The following is a 17,903-nucleotide window of genomic DNA, read 5'->3' on the forward strand; positions in this document are numbered from 1 at the left end:
ACGAAGCATGAATTTCTCCAGATTTCACCTGATGTGCCTTTTTCTGCATTGATGTGGCTGTGAATCCTTGCTGTGCTGCTGTCATAAATCTTAGGAGTACAACTGTCTGCTGAGTCCCGTGAGTCCTTCTAATGAAGCACAAAGCATGTGAGTGGTCATGGGAGCGTTGACAAAGGTGGTGTCAGAAGAGATGACACAAACATCTACTTAGAGCTGGCAGAACTCTTTCATCTCTTTTATACTCCTGACTCTCAGATACATTCTGTGATTCTTCTAAAATAAATTACAGGACCAAATAGAAGACTGACAAAATAAGTAAGCAATCATATTTAAAATGGAACAATGCATACAAAAAAAAAAAACCTGGAGGTGGGCAGCATAAATTTCACAGGTTGTTTTAAACAAAATCTAGTATGTCATATACATGAATCCTTTCTAAAATGAAAAATGTATGTTAAGTGGCCTCGCTTATGAAGGGTTGCTGCTTTTTCTGTTCAAATATAATTTACATTTTTAAAAAATAGGAGCTTTTTCTCTCCTTTTGAGACCTACCTCCCCTGAAGATAACAGGTTGTTAAGATATTCCAGAAATGCCTCGTCTTTTATTTCATTGTCAGTAAAGATGAAGGTGATACCTTTTCCATCAGCACCAGCAACTTTGTACAGATATTTTAAATCATCTGTTAGATTATTCACATTATAAGACCTAAAAAAGGTGGTAGGAAATTTAAAATTAAAAATTTTATATACATATATAGTCATAAGTGTTTCAAAAGACAATATAACCCATGATAATAAGAGTATACTCTGCACCTGCTCCAAGAAGTATTAAATAAGCTTAGCTGCTAAAAAAAAAAAAAAAAAAAAAAAAAAAAAAAAAAAAAACCACAGAGGTTCGAGTGAAATAGTTGTATGTTATCATTCAAAGCAAGAATGTTTTATTTAACTTGAGAAGGGAGAAATGGGAATTTACTAGAAGTGACTCATGAAGAGTAATTAAAAATTCAGATATGAACTTTATTCTCAGCAAGCTGACAGTCTTCCACAACAGATTTTGTCCCAAGTGAATATATGTAAAATATTTAAAACTAATCTGAAACTTGGATGAGTGTGGATTGGTAAGAAAGTCAAGATAAATTATAAATAAAATTAGTGATAAATTATATATAGTGGTAATTTGTGTATCTCATTAAGTGGCTAAATACAGAGACAGCCTAAAGAAGAATATGCATATGCAATGTGATATAAATAATTGAAATGTTACAATTATGTAGTTACAGATTATGACAAGAAGATCTTAGTCTTTGCTTTTCTGTTTACTCTGTTTCCTGGTGAATGTACATGCTCTTGGAGATGAGGTGATGTGCAGAAATAAAGCAGACATTTTCTGAAGTGTTGTGCATAAATCCTCATGAGTAAATCAACAACACAGACATCTTCACTTGAAGGAGGTTGTACAGTGCAGGTCACAGGGAGTTTAGTGTAAGCCATAGGGTCTAGCGGAAAGACTACCAGCATTCGAACCAGAAGGACCTGCGTTCAAATCCCTATTCTGCAGCTTTGGAAATGTTCCTTTACATTTCTCAGCTTCTGTTTCCTCCTCTGCAAAATGAAGATAGTACCTGTTTGTAAAGACTGTTGTGGGCATTAGAGATGATTTGGCTTAAGTGCACTCGAATGAATAAAGAGCTGATTTTAAAGTAGGAGAAGCAGCTACCCCCTTCTGAGGAACACTACAGTAACATGTCTTGCAGACTTGGGCAAGAGGAACTCCACTGAAAGGAGAATATACATGTCTTTTAAAATAATTGCCAAGCAGGGGCGGACATTCGCTAGGAGAAATTGGTAAGATGGCTTGCTGAGATGTAGTTTGGTTTCTGGAAACCACTCTGGACTTTTTCCTCCCCGCCTTGCCTTTTCTGCTCATTCTCCATTGCAAGCAAGTCCCCTTCCTCTATGTTGGGAGACCCCAGCATTCTTCCCTCAGTCATCTTTTTCTTCTAGCCACACACCCTACTCGTACTCCTTATTACCTTGTATGTGTTCTCTCCAGTGAGCCATCTGTGCTGACATTTCCAGGACCCACTCCTGAACTCCACATCCATGAACTGCATGTGGTCAAACATTTCACTCTCCCCATGTACTGACTGAATTCTCCTTTTACCCGCCCACCCCTCCAAAACTGTTACTTTGTTCAACAGATAGTTTTATGGTGGTGTCGGTTAAAAGTACCCACTTGATAGTAAAGGTAGATAAGACAAAGGTTACGATGGTCCATCCGCAGGTTGCTTACAGCCCAGTGAAAGAGACAGAGGACCGAACAAGCATTTTTAGAGTGCAGTGTGATAAATACCACTAGAGAGACTAGGTGTGTCCTTCTAAACCTTATTTCCTCTTCTTTACCCCGTATCCAATCAGTTACTAAGTCCTACCAATATACTAGGTACTATGAGGTCCTACTTCAAATTTCCCCTCTGATTCCACTCTACTCCCATCTTCCCTGCCATTTTAAAATGTTTTCAGGATTTGTTTCGTCAGGTATGGTAAGAGACACAGACATGGAAAGGACTGCCACGAAGGAAGAAGCTTAAACTCACAGACACCAAGAAACAGGAGGGGATATTCCACACCACATAGGGCTGCCTGGGGAAGCACCAGGGTCAGTCAGGAGGTGGAAGGAGTGAAAGGAACCATGGGCAACATGGTGGTTTCCATGAGAAAGCCAAAGGTAGGCAGGCTAAGCAGATTTAGGACTGGCTTGTTTGAATCATTTCAATGGACTCTGGGGCACCGATGCTGTCCCTAGTTACTGGTCCTTGACTCTGGGGTGATTAGGGCAGAGCAATACTGCTTCCTGGCAGAGAATGCCAGATAGATGGGGTGGTTCCGAGTAGGACCTCTGGACTGGTTGGTTTACCTATGGAAGGCACAGTACTGGAACAAGTCATTAGCTGTCTCAAAGAACTGGCTTGCCCTGGGAGGGGCAGTCAGCAAGACCCCAGTTCCAGAGCATCAAGAAAAAAGAAAACAAGAAAATACAATCAACACTCTGGTAAACTGGAGGACTGTATGTCTCACCTAAGGAGGCATGTTGTTCAGACCCAGCCACCTGGGAATGTAGGCACAGTGTTGCCAGATCTTCCAACTGTGTGAAGAGAAGTCCGAAATCCATTTTTTATGTGAAATCTCTCAATTTTTAAATGTTGACAGCTGATTTAATTTATCTCTAGATATTTAATGCTTTATATTTTTTTAACTGCTCTTATCATTTGTACCTTAATAATTTTTTTTATCTATTTGGCAGCAGAGTAGTTTGTATAAATTAGTAATTTAAAAAGTGACCTAAAGTTTAGAAGGAACTACAAAAGGCCAAATGTTCAAGACAATCCTGAAGAACAACAAAATTGTTCAAAATATATTAAAACTACAGTAATTAAAACAGTTGTAATAGTACAAAGATAGATAAATCAGTGGAATAGACTGTAATCAAAGACGTGATCAGTTGATTGATGGGGAAGCAAAGACACTGAAATGTGTCAGGAAGAACATGACCTTGTCAATAATGGAGTTGAGAGTGATTGTATATCTATATCTTAACTCTTACCTCAGACTTTATAAGAAAATAAATCCTAGGTGGGTTATAGTTCTAAATGTAGAAAGAGCACATTTTGTTTGTAAATGTGAAGGAAATCACAGGAGATATCTTCATAGGTAAACAAAGGTAAACAAATATTTTTTAACAGAATACAAAGAACACTAAAAGAAAAAAAATTTGGTAACTTAAGTTGGCTAATTGAACGTAATAAAAAATGTAATTTAGACATAAAAACACAATAATAATAATAATAATAATAATAATAATAAAAGTAAGATCAGATCTACCAAGGGGTACGTGAGTAGCTCAGGTGGTTAAGAATCTGCCTTCAGCTCAGGTCATTATCTCAGGGTTCTGGGATCGAGTTCCAAGTGGGAGCTTCCAGCTCAGCCGGGAGTCTCCTTCTCCCTCTCCATCTGCTCCTCCCCCCACTCATGCAGACGTGTGAGTGTGCTCTCTCGCTCACTCTCAAATAAATACATAAAATCTTAAAAAAAAAAAAAAGTAAGATCCGCCAGGAGTGAAAAGGCAAGCCAATGACTTGGAGAAGATACATGCAATATACATTCTGACAACAGAATTAGATCTAAAACATATAAAGAACTCCTAAAAATCAGTAAGAGAAAGAATCACATCCTAACTGGGGAAAAAAATAAGCAAAGGACATAACACAGATCTGTCCAAACAGCCAGTAAGTTCTGAAAATGGGTTCAATATGAGCCATGGGAAATGCAAACAGAAGGCACCGAGACATAGCACTACACATCCACCAGCACTGCTCAAGCGAGAAAGACTCACGGTGCCGAAAGCGCTCCCGGATGCAGAGCAACTGAAACCCTCATGAACCGCTGGTGGAAGTGAAGGTGGAACTACTGTGGAAAACAACTCCTCAGGGGAACGAACACTAAATATATGTCCACTCCACACCCAGCCGTTCTATCTCCAGAACTGTACTCAGTCATGGGCAAGAACACTCCTTACAGCTCTACTTGCCAAAAAATCCCCACATATGTTTATTAATAGCACAACAGGTAACAAATTGTGGTAAAATGTGAGAAAGTGGAGGTCTGTCCAGCAACAAGAATGAACAAACCACGGGTACATGCAGTACCATGGACGAAAGCCCCAAACACTATACAGGCAATAGAAACCAGACCCAAGAGTCGATTGCATAGCATTTGATAGATAGAAAGCTCAAGAATGGGGGCACCTGGGTGGCTCAGTGGGTTAAGCCTCTGCCTTCGGCTCAGGTCATGGTCTCAGGGTCCTGGGATCGAGCCCCACATCAGGCTCTCTGCTCTGCAGGGAGCCTGCTTCCTCCTCTCTCAGCCTGCCTCTCTGCCTACTTGTGATCTCTGTCTGTCAAATAAATAAATAAAATCTTAAAAAAAAAAAAAAAGAAAGAAAGCTCAAAAATAGGTAAAACTAAGTAGGTTTAGAAGTCAGAGTATGATTAACCTTAAGAGAGTAATGACTAGACAACCCTTGAGGGGTACTGCTGATATTTTAGTTCTTCATCTGTAGACTAACAACTGAGGTGTACATACTTTGTGACACCCAAGATTTGCATACATTTCCTTAAATAAGTTATACTTAAATAAAAAGTTAATTTAAAAGATACACCAAATTGTCATATTTTTCAAGTGAACATTTTATTTCAGAGAAATTAATTATAGAAAAATATATTTCTGGGTTTTGTTTCACCTTACCTGGTTAATGTAATCTGAAATATTTGATATCCAGCTATAAAAGAGGCCAATCTCGAAAGACTTTGTTTTCCCGAACCACCAACACCCACCAGCAACGCATTTCCACAGGATGTTCGAACTATTCGTGAAATCTGTTTGGGAATAAAACGGTATGTATTTACAAATAGAATTCAACTGTTCACATCTTCTTGCCCTACATGAGTCGAAATTTTGAAGGTACGTGTGCAGACTACATTGGACTTTTTCCTTTAATGGTTTATGTCAGTTTTTTAGTTATGCCTCCTACTGATTTAGTCAACTCAAATTCTTTCCTTGCCTGTCATGAAAGAGAGAACAAATTGGCTTTCCTACCTCCTATTTCAAAGCCACTTTCTCCGTGCGTGTGTGTGTGTGTAATTTTGAATTTTATTATTTTCGGACACAAAGCATGATGGAGCTACTTTTCCCAATCCACAGAAAGGTTTGGATTATCCGCTTATTGTTCAGTCTAACACACTAACCTAGATAGACACCCTGCTCTACAATGAATATTACCTCTATTGTATCTCTGCCAATGAAAAAAATTTTAAGTACCCAAATTCTACTTACAAGAAAGGCAGGAAGGCATTTGTAGAAAACGACTTAGACTAGTCTTCTGTTGCTTTTCTATGGCTGATTTCCTTGATAAGGATAAGATTGGAATTGTGGCTCACATCTTACGCAGGCCATTGAAGACATTGCTAAAAAACTGCCTTTTACATTAATGCCACTGATTAAGATGAAAGTCTAGTTGGATCACTAATTTCATTATCATACCTAAAAGCTTTTTTTTTAAATGGAAATTTGACAGATGGCAGATAGTAACACGGTGGTATGTATTAATTCTATCATTATATTTTTTAATATGTTAACCACTTGGGGGGTCCAATTCTATCATTATATTTTTTAATATGTTAACCAGGCCTCCGAGACCTTGTCACAGCGAGTACGCAATAGTTACTTGTGACGTGGATAGATGTAAAACAGCCCTAGGACATCTGGAAATTCACCAACTTTGGGGAAGACAAAGTATAATAAACACAGAACAAACTGCCTCTTTATCAAACCTCCTGACACTGTGTTCAGACTTCCTGTAGAAACTCCTTTTCGATCTACACATGATACAAATGGCTCCTTTGGGTGTCGTTATCTAATTGGTTTCTGTTTTTATACCAGTCCTGTGCTCCCACCTTACTCTTTCCTCATCAGTTTGCCCATGATCTGTAAGCCAATCATGAAATTGACATTTTTAAAAGCATCAACTTTTCCGCTACAGGGAAGGGAACAGGATTCCCATTATACCAAAATAAAAATTGGACTACATATTCACAGGGTTCTCTAGCTTACTTTCTAGAAAGGAAAAACTACAGACATGTCAAAAGCTCTGAATACAAAAACCCATCAATTTGTCCTTGAAAATCATCTGCTGTCATGTAGATGGATTCAGCTAAGGGGTTTCTGATTAAGCCTTTGTTTTCTGAGACAGTGAACAACCCAACCTACAGACATTCTTCTATACTCTGCCTGAAATTACTTATTTCTTCTCTCAAAACATCTGTCTGTGCAATTTACCCAGTTTTTATATGATCATATATCATATAATATATATGATATATTGATACATATATCAACAAATAGTCAATAGTTAGAACCTTAATAAGATGAGTCATTGCATCTTTAAAAAACACTAGATCAAGAGATGTTCCTCTAATGATTTCATTGAACTGTCTCTGGTAGAACTGGAGTTTTTCAGACAGGAAGTCAAAGGATGGGACCTGTGGGTACAGAGAGAGAAAAAAATATTTAAGAGCTCAAATCTATGAAATCACCAATTGTAAAGGCTCTTAAAAGTAATTCTAATTTTTTAAAAAACCTAATGGAGAGGTGGATTGGTGTCTCAGTTAGGTTAGGTTAAGTGCCAACTCTTGGTTTCAGCTCAGTTTGTGAACTCCAGTTGTGATCTCCAGTCGTGAGATCAACCCCTGCATCAGACTCTACACTCAGCGTAGAGTCTGCCTGAGACTCTCTCCCTCTTTCCTCTTTCCCTTCTGCTCCTCCCCTCTCTTGCACTCACTCTCTCTCAAATAAATAAATAAAGTCTTTTTTTTTTTTAAGAATTTATTTATTTATTTATTTGGCAGAGAGTAAGAAAGGGAACCCAAGCAGAGAGAGTGGGAGAGGGAGAAGCAGGCTCCTTGCTGAGCAGAGAGCTTGATGCGGGACTCAATCCCAGCACCCTAGGATCATGACCTGAGCTGAAGGCAGACGCTTAATGACTGAGCCACCCAGGGGCCCAATCAATTAAGTCTTTCAAAAAATAAAGATAAAAACCTAATGGACTTCTAAATATCTTTCATGGATTGGTTGACTATAAGTTACTTCCATTATCAGAGGTCTGAAACTTTAACAGCATTAGCTGGTTGCCAGCATGAAATCATTCCTTGACCTTCCCCTTCAGAAACCCCAGTGCCAACTCCCACCCATGGGAACTACCATTGGAATATAACAAATATTTCTGTTTGTATTTGCTTTTTAATATTGTTTATGGATTTTTAAAAAACACACAGAAGTTCTACATCATTGATGTAGTCAAACAGTTTCTAAGTAAATACTTTGTTTTGCAAATATTTTCTCTCCCTTTAATTCTTTGACCTACATGCACTTCAGAAGTACTTTGTTTGTGACCCTGCTTAAAAAACCTTTTGTGGGGCACATGTGTGGAGCAGTCAATTGGGCATCAACTCTTGCTTTTGGCTCAGGTCATGATCCCAGTGTTGTGAGATTGAGCCCCACATCAACTATGCACTCAGCACTGGGTCTGTTTGGGATTCTCTCTCATGCTCCCTCTGCTCCTCCCCCAGGTTCTCACTCTCTCTAAAGTAAATTAAATCTTGAAAAAAAAATCCTTTTGGGGGGCACCTGTGTGGTTCAGTCAGCTGGGCCTCTGAGTCTTGGTTTTGGATCAGGTCATGATATCAGGGTCCTGGGATTGAGCCCCAATTTGGACTTTGTGCTGAGCGTGGAACCCACTTAAGATTTTGGGTGGCTCAGTTGGTTAAGCATCTGCCTTTGTCTCAGGTCATGATCCTAGGGTCCTGAGATCAAGCCTCACATCAGGCTCCCTGCTAAGTGGGGAGCCTGTTTCTCTCTACCCCCTGCTCATGCTCTCTTGCTCTCTCTCTGTCTCTCTGTCTCTGTCTCTCTCTCTCTCTCAGAAAAGTAAATAAAATCTTTAAAAAAAAAAAAAAAGATCCTCTCTCCTCCTCTCCTTCTGCCTAACCCCCCTCACCCACACAAGCATGCATGTGCATGCTCTCTCTCTCTCTCAGAGGGAAAAAAGTCCTTTTGGAGTCCTGTTCAAACTTCATGAAATCTATATATTACCTATACATTAATTTTACATACCTATACATTAATTTAGGGAGAATGATGTGTTGACTTAAGTCAAGTTTTATCATGTTTATCCCTAGATGTTTAACATACTTGTTGTTGTTAAATGAAGTACCTTCCTATTATAGTTTCTATTGCACGATTGTTGGCAAGAGTTGGCAAACTTTTTCTGCAAAGGGCAGGATTAAAGCTTCCTGGACCATATGGTTTGTCACAACTATTTCCCTCCACCCTCATAGTGCAGAAGTGGTCCTGGGCCATCGGAAACAAATCCACATGGCTGGGTTCCAATACAACTTTGCCTATGAACGCTGAATTTGAATGCCATGTAATTTTCACATGTCCCACCATATTCTTCTCTTTTGGATTCTTTTTCCACCCATATAAAAAATGTAAACACCCTACCTAGCTCACAAATTTCACAAAACACAGGCAGAGGGCTGGATCTGGCCCAACAACCATAACTTTCCAGCCTTTCATATAGAGGAAAGTTACTGAGTTTTTTATTTCTATCACACTTGGTCATCTTACTGAACTATTAAGAGTTAAAACAGATGTTCAGTTCTTTTCTATTATATTAAGAGATAATCACCTCACCTGCACACAATACTTTTGTTTTTTTCTATCTTTTTTTTTTGTCATTTGTTTCATTGCCTAGAACTTTCAAAACCATACTTAATAGTAGTGATAATAGGAGGCATCCTTGTCTTATACTTGACTTTAATGAGATTGCTTCTAAATTACACTGAAATGTTTTACTTCCTAAATTACACTGAAATATTTTTCTTGGATATGAATCCCAACATATAACTAATGCAGAAGTTCCAACTCCATGGTAGGACTCCAGGGTGCTAAGAAATATATAGTTAGGTGCTTGATTGAAAAGCTCTTTTCAAAGGAGAAAATAAATACCAGTTCATAAATTTTGGGCACTTCAAATATGGTGTCTTCAGGCTCATCACCGGTTGGTTCAGGCATCTCATGGAGGAAATCCACAAAATATGGTTCAGGAAGAATGTACGATGTCACATCTGGGTTAATATTCTCTTCAACTGCTCGAACAAGATGGATATTAAACCACTGCTCATCTTCAGGTGTTATAAATCTGGGAGAGAAATACAGGAGTAAATACGTAAAATATGAAGGCATCTTTCCTAATTGAACATGCCTGACCTCCCTCTACCTCTTAAGGCCCCATCCTGCACCTCGGACTCCTCAGAACAGGAGGACAGAAAAGGATGTAGCTCCATTCAAGAGAGTTATAACACTGAGTATTACTTAAAGAAAATACTGGCAAAGAGTCTCTCCTTGATTAAAATCTTAGTCTCCTCTGAATCCTCTTACCAATTAGGCCTTGACTTTTGGACTTCTGTGTCTTTCTTTGCATTACCCAATTGTACCAAGAATCCTGTCAAGTGGGTTTAATCCCAGAATCTCCCACTCCCCATGATCTGATCACCCTCCAATATCTGACCAAATTCCTCATGTCCCATCACCACTCCCCACCCTCCCCATGTAATATCTATTCACCCTAGTCTGTTTTTGGCAAGAATCCTATTAGGTCAGTTTAGCTAGAATCCCTCCCTTACCTTTGATATATCCTTTCAGTAGTTTATAACCACCGACCTACCCTAAACTTCTCCATGGCTATAAATTCCCACTCTTTCCTTGTCATATTTGGAGTTGAGCTCAATTTCTCTCCACAGGAGACCCCATCGCAGTGGTCCATATACCCATTGCCAATAGTCCTGAATAAAGTCTGCATGCCTTATTGTTTGAACAGGTGTCATAAATAATTTTTTTCTTTAACAATACAGATGAGTCACTTAAGTGGGGTCAAAGGTTCCTAAGATTTGCAATAAGAGTGCAGACTGACATTAAGTAGTGGGCGAGCGCCCACTTTCTGGTTTTGTGAGCACACAGCACAGGTCCTTTTCAGACCTACCAGTATCAGAGGGGGAAGAGCATTTGTTTCATTTGTTTCATTGTAAATCTATCCATAGCAGGGGGACCAACATGTGAGAAAAACTACATATGTATGTGATGTTGTGATAATCCCTTACAGCTTTGCAAGATCAGCATCACCATCCGTATTTTAAACGGGAGGAAGGGGAGGCTCAGAACTATGACTGAGCCTATGTTCCCAGATTTCACCAAGTGAAAACTACACAGAGCTCAAACATTTTAGAAAATATACATAACTAAAATTCACCTCTGAATGTTATCAGATGATGTGGTCATTTAAAAAGATGTGTTATGGAGATAATACTCAAGTAGACTGGCTGAACATTTTTCAAGAGGACCAGCAAGTGGGAAATGGCATCAATGATTCACGAGCCCCAGAGCAAATGAAGACAATACTCTAATTATTTGAGTAGATAATGCAGGAATTGGGTCACACAGCATCAACTTTTTACATAGTACATTTAAACTCAAGTGCTACGATATATACCTGTCTGCAATTACTCTGTTGCACTCGTGTTTGAAAAGTGAAAGGAGAATAGATATCGAATCACACTCCTCGGCTTTTATGGTTAACATTCCTTGCCAAATTCTGGAAAGATCTCGAAGATTGAAAATGTAATGAAATTTAGAAGGCGTTGGCAGCATTTTCATCTAGAGATGGAAAAAAAATGTATTACTCTCAAGGTGCTTCACAGATAAAACTAAAAGATAAAAACAGTTCTTTAGAATTACTTTATTTCACAAATTTCATTTTAAATGAAATCAGCTGAGTAAATAAATCAAGATTAAGTTTATATTTTTGTTGCAGCGCTGATAAGAAAATCACATCATAAATAAACCAACATAGAATTTCAAAGACCATAAGCTCTTGAATCAGATCCATTCGAGAGTAACACTCTAGATGCCAATGCCAATGCCCGTTCCATCAGCATTAGTTGGCTTTGAACAAGTCGCTTTCCCCTGTATTCTAAAAAACTATGTGAGTTGTGGGAATGACCATTCCTAATCATTGTTAACCATATTAGTGTGTATGTGGAAATACATCATAACAAAAAACTGGGTGTGAGCTTGTTGCCACACAGTTAAGAACAATGAAATTTCACTTCTAAAGTCAATAACGATCATTTCCATAGATTGCTATAAGGTCTTTAGTATATTTGGATTTCTGTCAATATATCATAGTCTACATTTCATTGTGGAGATCCAAACTCAGTCAGCATGCTTTCACTTATCTGTCTACCCATAGTAAGTTGGCAGGCAACTGTGAAATGCAGCTGTAATAACTAGGTGGCTTTTCTGGGTTTTGAATCCAAACAGGCAAATCTATACCAACGACACATTCTTGTGTGGAGAGATACTAGTCAACGGATAAACTTGAGGTTTACTAGGTGTGGGAAGCATTGCTGGCCATGTGTAAAGATTGTAAATGATACCAATAGCATCATTTTGAGTGTGCAAACAATAATTCTGGAGATTCAAAGTAAACTCCCCACATGATTAATTTGGGAAAGCAAAAAAAAAAAAAAAATTTTTTTTTAAGGACCTATTCATGGAATATGCCCTTTCTACATTGAAAAAGTAGCCCATTGAGCTTATCGCAGAATCATTATAGGCTAATTCCCTGTGTCAGTTAAAACAGCAGGTAGCCAGGGAAGACAGAATGAAGACAAGTGTTATTTTAGCAATTCTCCTTCAATTTCCCTCTTTGCTCAGTTCCATTCCCAGATAAAATATGCATTCTACTCACCAAAATGTAAGATTATATTACAAATATGCAGAAATAAAGGGCTCAGGCTGTGTGAATACTGCTTATTTCTTTGCTATGAAGGACCTCCGCTGGGACAGCCATTGAGGCAATCATTAAAGAGAATTGAATAAATTCCTTTTTTTTTTCCCCTCTTCTCACCTGTTAACCTGCTTCTTTCACTTTAATTTTTGTCAATTCCTTTCTTTTCTCACCTGGGCTTTTCCTTTAAAGCTTTGCAAAGTAGGGGTGCCTGGGTGGCTCAGTTGGTTGAGTATCCAATCCTTGATTTCATCTCAGGTCATGATCTCAAGGTCATGGGATCCAGCCCCATGTCTCCCTCTGTCCCCCCACTCTCTTTCTCCGTCTTTCTCTCAAATGAATAAATAAATCTTAAAAAGATAAGGCTGTGTCCAATAATATAAGGATGAAATGGTATACAAGGATTAAAAGTGCTTTGGAAGGATGAGAGGTTTGAAGAAAAGATACAAAAAAGGCTGCTTGCTGTTTATTTGGGGGTAGGGAAGGGAGAAAGATGTATTCATTATTCAGTGGCTATTTTCAAGTACTTCCTGCTGTCCTTAGGAAGATACCATGGTAACTAAAAATATAGCATGGTAACTAGCAGCTCAATCCACTACCATCAGGGAGCTTCCATTCTAGTGGGGGAGCCTGACAATAAATAAATAAGAAGCAAATATATCGGTAAACAAACAAGTTGACAAAAAATAATGATAAAAGTCATGGTCAGAAAAAATAAAAGTATGGTCAGGAGACAGATAATGACCATTGGGGACCATGGACAGTTACTTTAGAGCCTACCTGAGAAAGCCCCTCTGAAAGTAAGAAGGATGAGAATGACTCAAAGTATGATGGCCCAGAGGCGCAAAAAATGTGGGGTGTTGAAGGAACAGCAAGAGGGCAGAGTAAGATGTATCCGGGTTTCACTCCAAGTCTAACTGGGAGCCTCCTGGTGGTTTCAAGAAGTAATGATCTCTGATTTACTTTAAAAAAAAAAAAAATTTTTTTTTTTAGATTTTATTTATTTATTTGACAGAGAGAGAGAGAGAGAGAGATAGCAAGAGCAGGGGGGAGCAGCAGGCAGAGGGAGAGAAGCAGACTCCCCACTGAGCAGGGAGCCTGACATGGGGCTTGATCCCAGGACCCCAGGATCAGGCACCTCTGATTTACTTTTTAAAAAAGCATTATGTAAAGAACATGCTCTAGGATGGCAAGAAGAAAGCAAGTCACTGAATGGTCCAGAGGGCAGGTGATTGAAGCATCTATTGGGGCGAGGGGGTCACTCTGAGATGGCAGAGTGCTCAGCTTGGGACTGTATTCTGAAAGCATGGTAATGGAGACTTGCTGAAGAACTGGAAGTAGAGGGGCAGAGGAGACAAACCAAGGATGGCAGCAGTTTCCTAGTCTGTGGAGGAGGATCAGTGTTGTTGCTATTAACCAAAAAGATGCCAAAGTCTGAGTCAAGATCATACTGAAGCTCAGTTGGATTCTGTGGAGACACGTTAACTTTAAGATGGTTATTGGACATCTAAACGGCAATGTCTACTAAGCAGTTAGAAACCAGTAAGGAGCCAAGCAGAGAGGCCTGGACTGGACACTGATTTTGAAGTCATCAGCATGGAGATGGTGTTTAAGGCCCTGAAGCTGGAGAAACCATCTGGGTGAAGAATGCATACAAGGGAGAGGTTCTAGAGTCGAAATCGGGCGCACTCCAGTATCTAGGGGAAGGGAAGGAGAGGGGATCTTTATAAAGATAACTTGTCAAGTAGAAAGAAAACCAAGAGCATGAGGTCCCTTGGAAGCCAAGTGAAGAAGGTGTCAAGAGGGATAATTTAGGGGCACCTGGGTGGCTTAGTGGGTTAAGCCTCTGCCTTCGGCTCAGGTCATGATCTCAGGGTCCTGGGATCGAGTCCCACATCGGGATCTCTGCTCAGCAGGGAACCTGCTTCCTCATCTCTCTCTCTCTCTCTGCTTGCCTCTCTTCCTACTTGTGATCTCTCTCTGTCAAATAAATAAAAACATCTTTAAAAAAAAATAAAGAGGGATAATTTATGTCAAATGCTGCTAAAGGGTCAAGTGAGAGGAAGAAATCACCCCTTGGATTTATTTGGCAAGACTGAGGTCTCTGGTAACCTTGATGAGAGCAGTGGAATGAAAGCTTGTGCCATACAGGTTAAAGAAGTAAAGAAAGATGAGAAAGGAACCAGTAAACACTTGTATAACAAAAGAACCTTTGATGGAAAGACACCCAGAAGGCGAAAGCTTTTCAGGAGAATATGTATATAATCTCCTTACTGTGAACAGTAGCCCCCTGGGAAAACAGATGGGTCTTACCACAGAAAATTATCTCAGACACTCAGCCCCTGCCATTCATTTTGAAGTTTCCTTACAAGAGGCAGAACTGCATGTGCAAAGACCCTGTGTTGGCAAGGAGAAGGCCCTGCAAGGAACTGGCCACTACAGGGCACTGTGTGGACTGAGCATTTCATAAGAAACACCCAATTCCTCTCCTGGTAATTCTCTTACCCAGAATTCCAGGAATCTGAGAGGTTGGCACCCTCCAGGTTTTACCAGGACATAAACTTCCTCCAGGAAATGTGTAATTGGCCTAATGAACGTTTTTTAGCAAATACCTCAACTTCGTTCTAAGCATAGGTCTGAGATGTCACAGACCTACACTTAATTGCTTTTTCATGAGTCTGCTTTAAGTCATCTGGTGATAGCTACAGGTTTACTGAGTTTACTTAGGAGACTGACCTGTATATTAAAATCTAGACTAGGGGCACCTGAGTGGCACAGTTGGTTAAGCATCCGACTCAGGTCATGATCTCGGGGTCGTGAGATCGAGCCCAGCGTTGGGCTCCACACTTAGAGTGGACTATGCTCGGGACTCTCTCTCCCTCTCCCTCTACCCCTCCCCCTACTCTCTAAGGTAAATAAATAAATCTTAAATATACATATATACATATATAAATATATATATATACATATATAAAGAATATATATATATATATTCTTTTTTGTGAAATACATTTCCATCCATCTAATCCCCGCTCCATCTCAGAGACTCATACAAGTTAGACTTTAAGTCTCAGGTAGCTAAGAACATCCTGAAATTCATGCATTCAGTCAGCCAGTAAACACATGAGTGTCTGACATACAAATCAGAGTAACAAGTGGAAAAGCAGTGTTCTCATTTTAGCAAAATTCTACTTTATCTTATAGTAATATCTCATACATATGGAAAGCAACTTCCAGCCAGAATATTTGCTCCCTGGAAGGAAAAAGTGTCATAAATCTATTCGAGCACCTAATTTGTTTTTCCCCCATCCCCCCCCCCCACTACTCCATGATGTGATTATAAGCTCATGAGCCATGAGGTGAGAATGGACAGCTGACTTTCTGTTATTACGGACAATAACGCTTCTGTACCTTTGTCCACTGCCATAGCACTCTGCCTGCTGAGACTAAATTTGCAATCATATCACATACTTCAGGTTTGAACTTTCTGCAAGGATCAAAGTACCCACAGCCAATAATTCCTGGAAAAGAAAACAAGATTGAAGGCACACACTTACGAAAAGATTACAAGGCGCATGTTTATCCTGGTGAATAAATCATGATAAGACTGAGTAAGCTGGGTGAGGTTAAGAATTTGTCTCAAGGAATCAGCTAAGACTGGAGGTCAGAAGTGGGGCCAGCAAAGCTAGTGTGCAGCAGTAAGCATTTTATATGTATTAACTCACTTAATCTTCCCCACATCCTATGGAAAAGGATCTCAGAAAGATATTATCATTATTCCCATTCTAATATGAGTTTAGTAACTTGCCCAAGGTCACACAGCTTGTATGTGGGTGGATCTGAAGTTTGAAACTAGGCAGCCTGTGTCTGGAGCCTACAAAACACTTGCCCTGAAGCCAACAAGAGCTGGAAAAGAATTTAGAGACTTCTTGCTCGTATCACAGATACGGAGACCAGATCAAGACAGGGAAGGCAAATTGTTCAACATCACACGGATTGGTTGTTGACAGAATTGGAATCAGGACCCACACCTTGGGACACTCGCCTGGGCTGGTGACGCCCCTAGGAAACACTCAGCACCATGACAATCGGACACAATCCCTCCTCACGAAGGACTGGGTTGTACATTTATAGATGGTCTCTAAATTCTCAGTGTTTTGGGTTTTAAACTACAAAATTTTACAGATTTTACTCTACTTCACTCTGGTGAGCCTGCATGTCGAATGACGCTTTCAGTTCTGAACATGGTATTTTCAGAGGAACACAAACAGGAGTATGTGCTCAGGGACACAGAGAAGGTTTACAAAGGGAGGACCAGCTAAAGAAACTGGGGTCATTCACGTGGATGAAGAAGAGTAGCCCCGAGGGAATATCAGATTGTCCTGTAAAGCCAGGGTTGGTTGTGTCCAATGCCTACAAGGCCCTTTTGCTCCCTGAATCCCCATATTCTAGATCCCTAACTTCCTGTGGGCCAAGTGTTCTGTAAGAAGCTTGGTGTCTGGAATCGAAAAACAGGATTAGCGCCACACCTCTGCCATGCTGGGGCAGTCATTTTACTTCTCTGAGCCTCAGTTTCTCGTTTCTTTCTATCTTTACTTTTCAGTATTAATCACACGGAAGCATGTATAAAATAGTTTAACAAATAAACGCTCACATAGAGTCTACTAGATTGAGAAACACAACCTTGCCCACACACAGCAGAAGCCCCCCTTTGTCCATCCCCGTCCACAACCCCTTCTTCCTCCCCGGGCAGCCACGACTCTGACCTGGTGAGAACCTGTGACTTGCTTTTCTTTGTAGCTTTTCTGCTTAGGGTTTTGACCTTGAACCTTTTCTTTAACTTCAACTTTTGAAATTTAATTGCACATCCTCTCACGTATTCCTTTCTGACTTGCTTCTTTTACCCAAGATACTCCTGGACTGAAGCCACGTGGGAGCCTGTAGCTGTGTCTATTCGTGTTTGTTGCTGCATAGCATTAAGCTGGGTGCCTACACTGTCATTTATTGACGCAATTTCTCCACCAATAAATATTTGGATTATTTCACGGTTTTTGCTATCATGAACGTTGTTCTATAAATATGCTTGCATGTCTTCTGGTACACATACCCAAAATCAAGTAAAGATGGTTGAAGGGTTTAACTATGAGAGGCAAAACTGTAATGTCTGGAAAAAAATACAGGCCAGTATCTGCATGACCTCTGGGTAGGAAAGGACTTCCTAAATGCAACTCAGAATGTGCAAATCATTAAGGAGACAAAGGATAAAGAGGTGTATGCCTGGGAGTGGAAGTGCCGCAGGTGTCCGCACGTTCTGCTTTACCAGCAGTTAGGTCCAGTCATTGGTGCTTGTCCCAATGAGACACCAGCGTGAGTGTCTCAGTTCTCGTGCGTTCTCACCAATGCCTGATTTACAAATCCAGTGGGTATAAAATGGTATTTC

General features: G+C 39.8%; 1 protein-coding gene across 1 annotated transcript in view; it reads right to left on the minus strand.

Moving 5' to 3' along the window:
- The window catches only part of DNAH8 (dynein axonemal heavy chain 8), a 367,659-nt gene that overhangs the window by 139,714 nt on the left and 210,042 nt on the right, over nucleotides 1-17,903 (minus strand). The window contains exons 58-63 of the mRNA XM_059400544.1: nucleotides 15,875-15,984; nucleotides 11,165-11,328; nucleotides 9,625-9,817; nucleotides 6,975-7,097; nucleotides 5,305-5,435; nucleotides 553-706 (exon numbers count right to left, since the gene is read on the minus strand). Coding sequence (XP_059256527.1) covers nucleotides 553-706; nucleotides 5,305-5,435; nucleotides 6,975-7,097; nucleotides 9,625-9,817; nucleotides 11,165-11,328; nucleotides 15,875-15,984 — 875 coding nt within the window. The remainder of the gene's footprint in view (nucleotides 1-552; nucleotides 707-5,304; nucleotides 5,436-6,974; nucleotides 7,098-9,624; nucleotides 9,818-11,164; nucleotides 11,329-15,874; nucleotides 15,985-17,903) is intronic.

This window comes from Mustela nigripes, chromosome 5 (assembly GCF_022355385.1).
Source record: "Mustela nigripes isolate SB6536 chromosome 5, MUSNIG.SB6536, whole genome shotgun sequence".
In the NCBI taxonomy this organism is placed as follows: Eukaryota; Metazoa; Chordata; class Mammalia; order Carnivora; family Mustelidae; genus Mustela; species Mustela nigripes.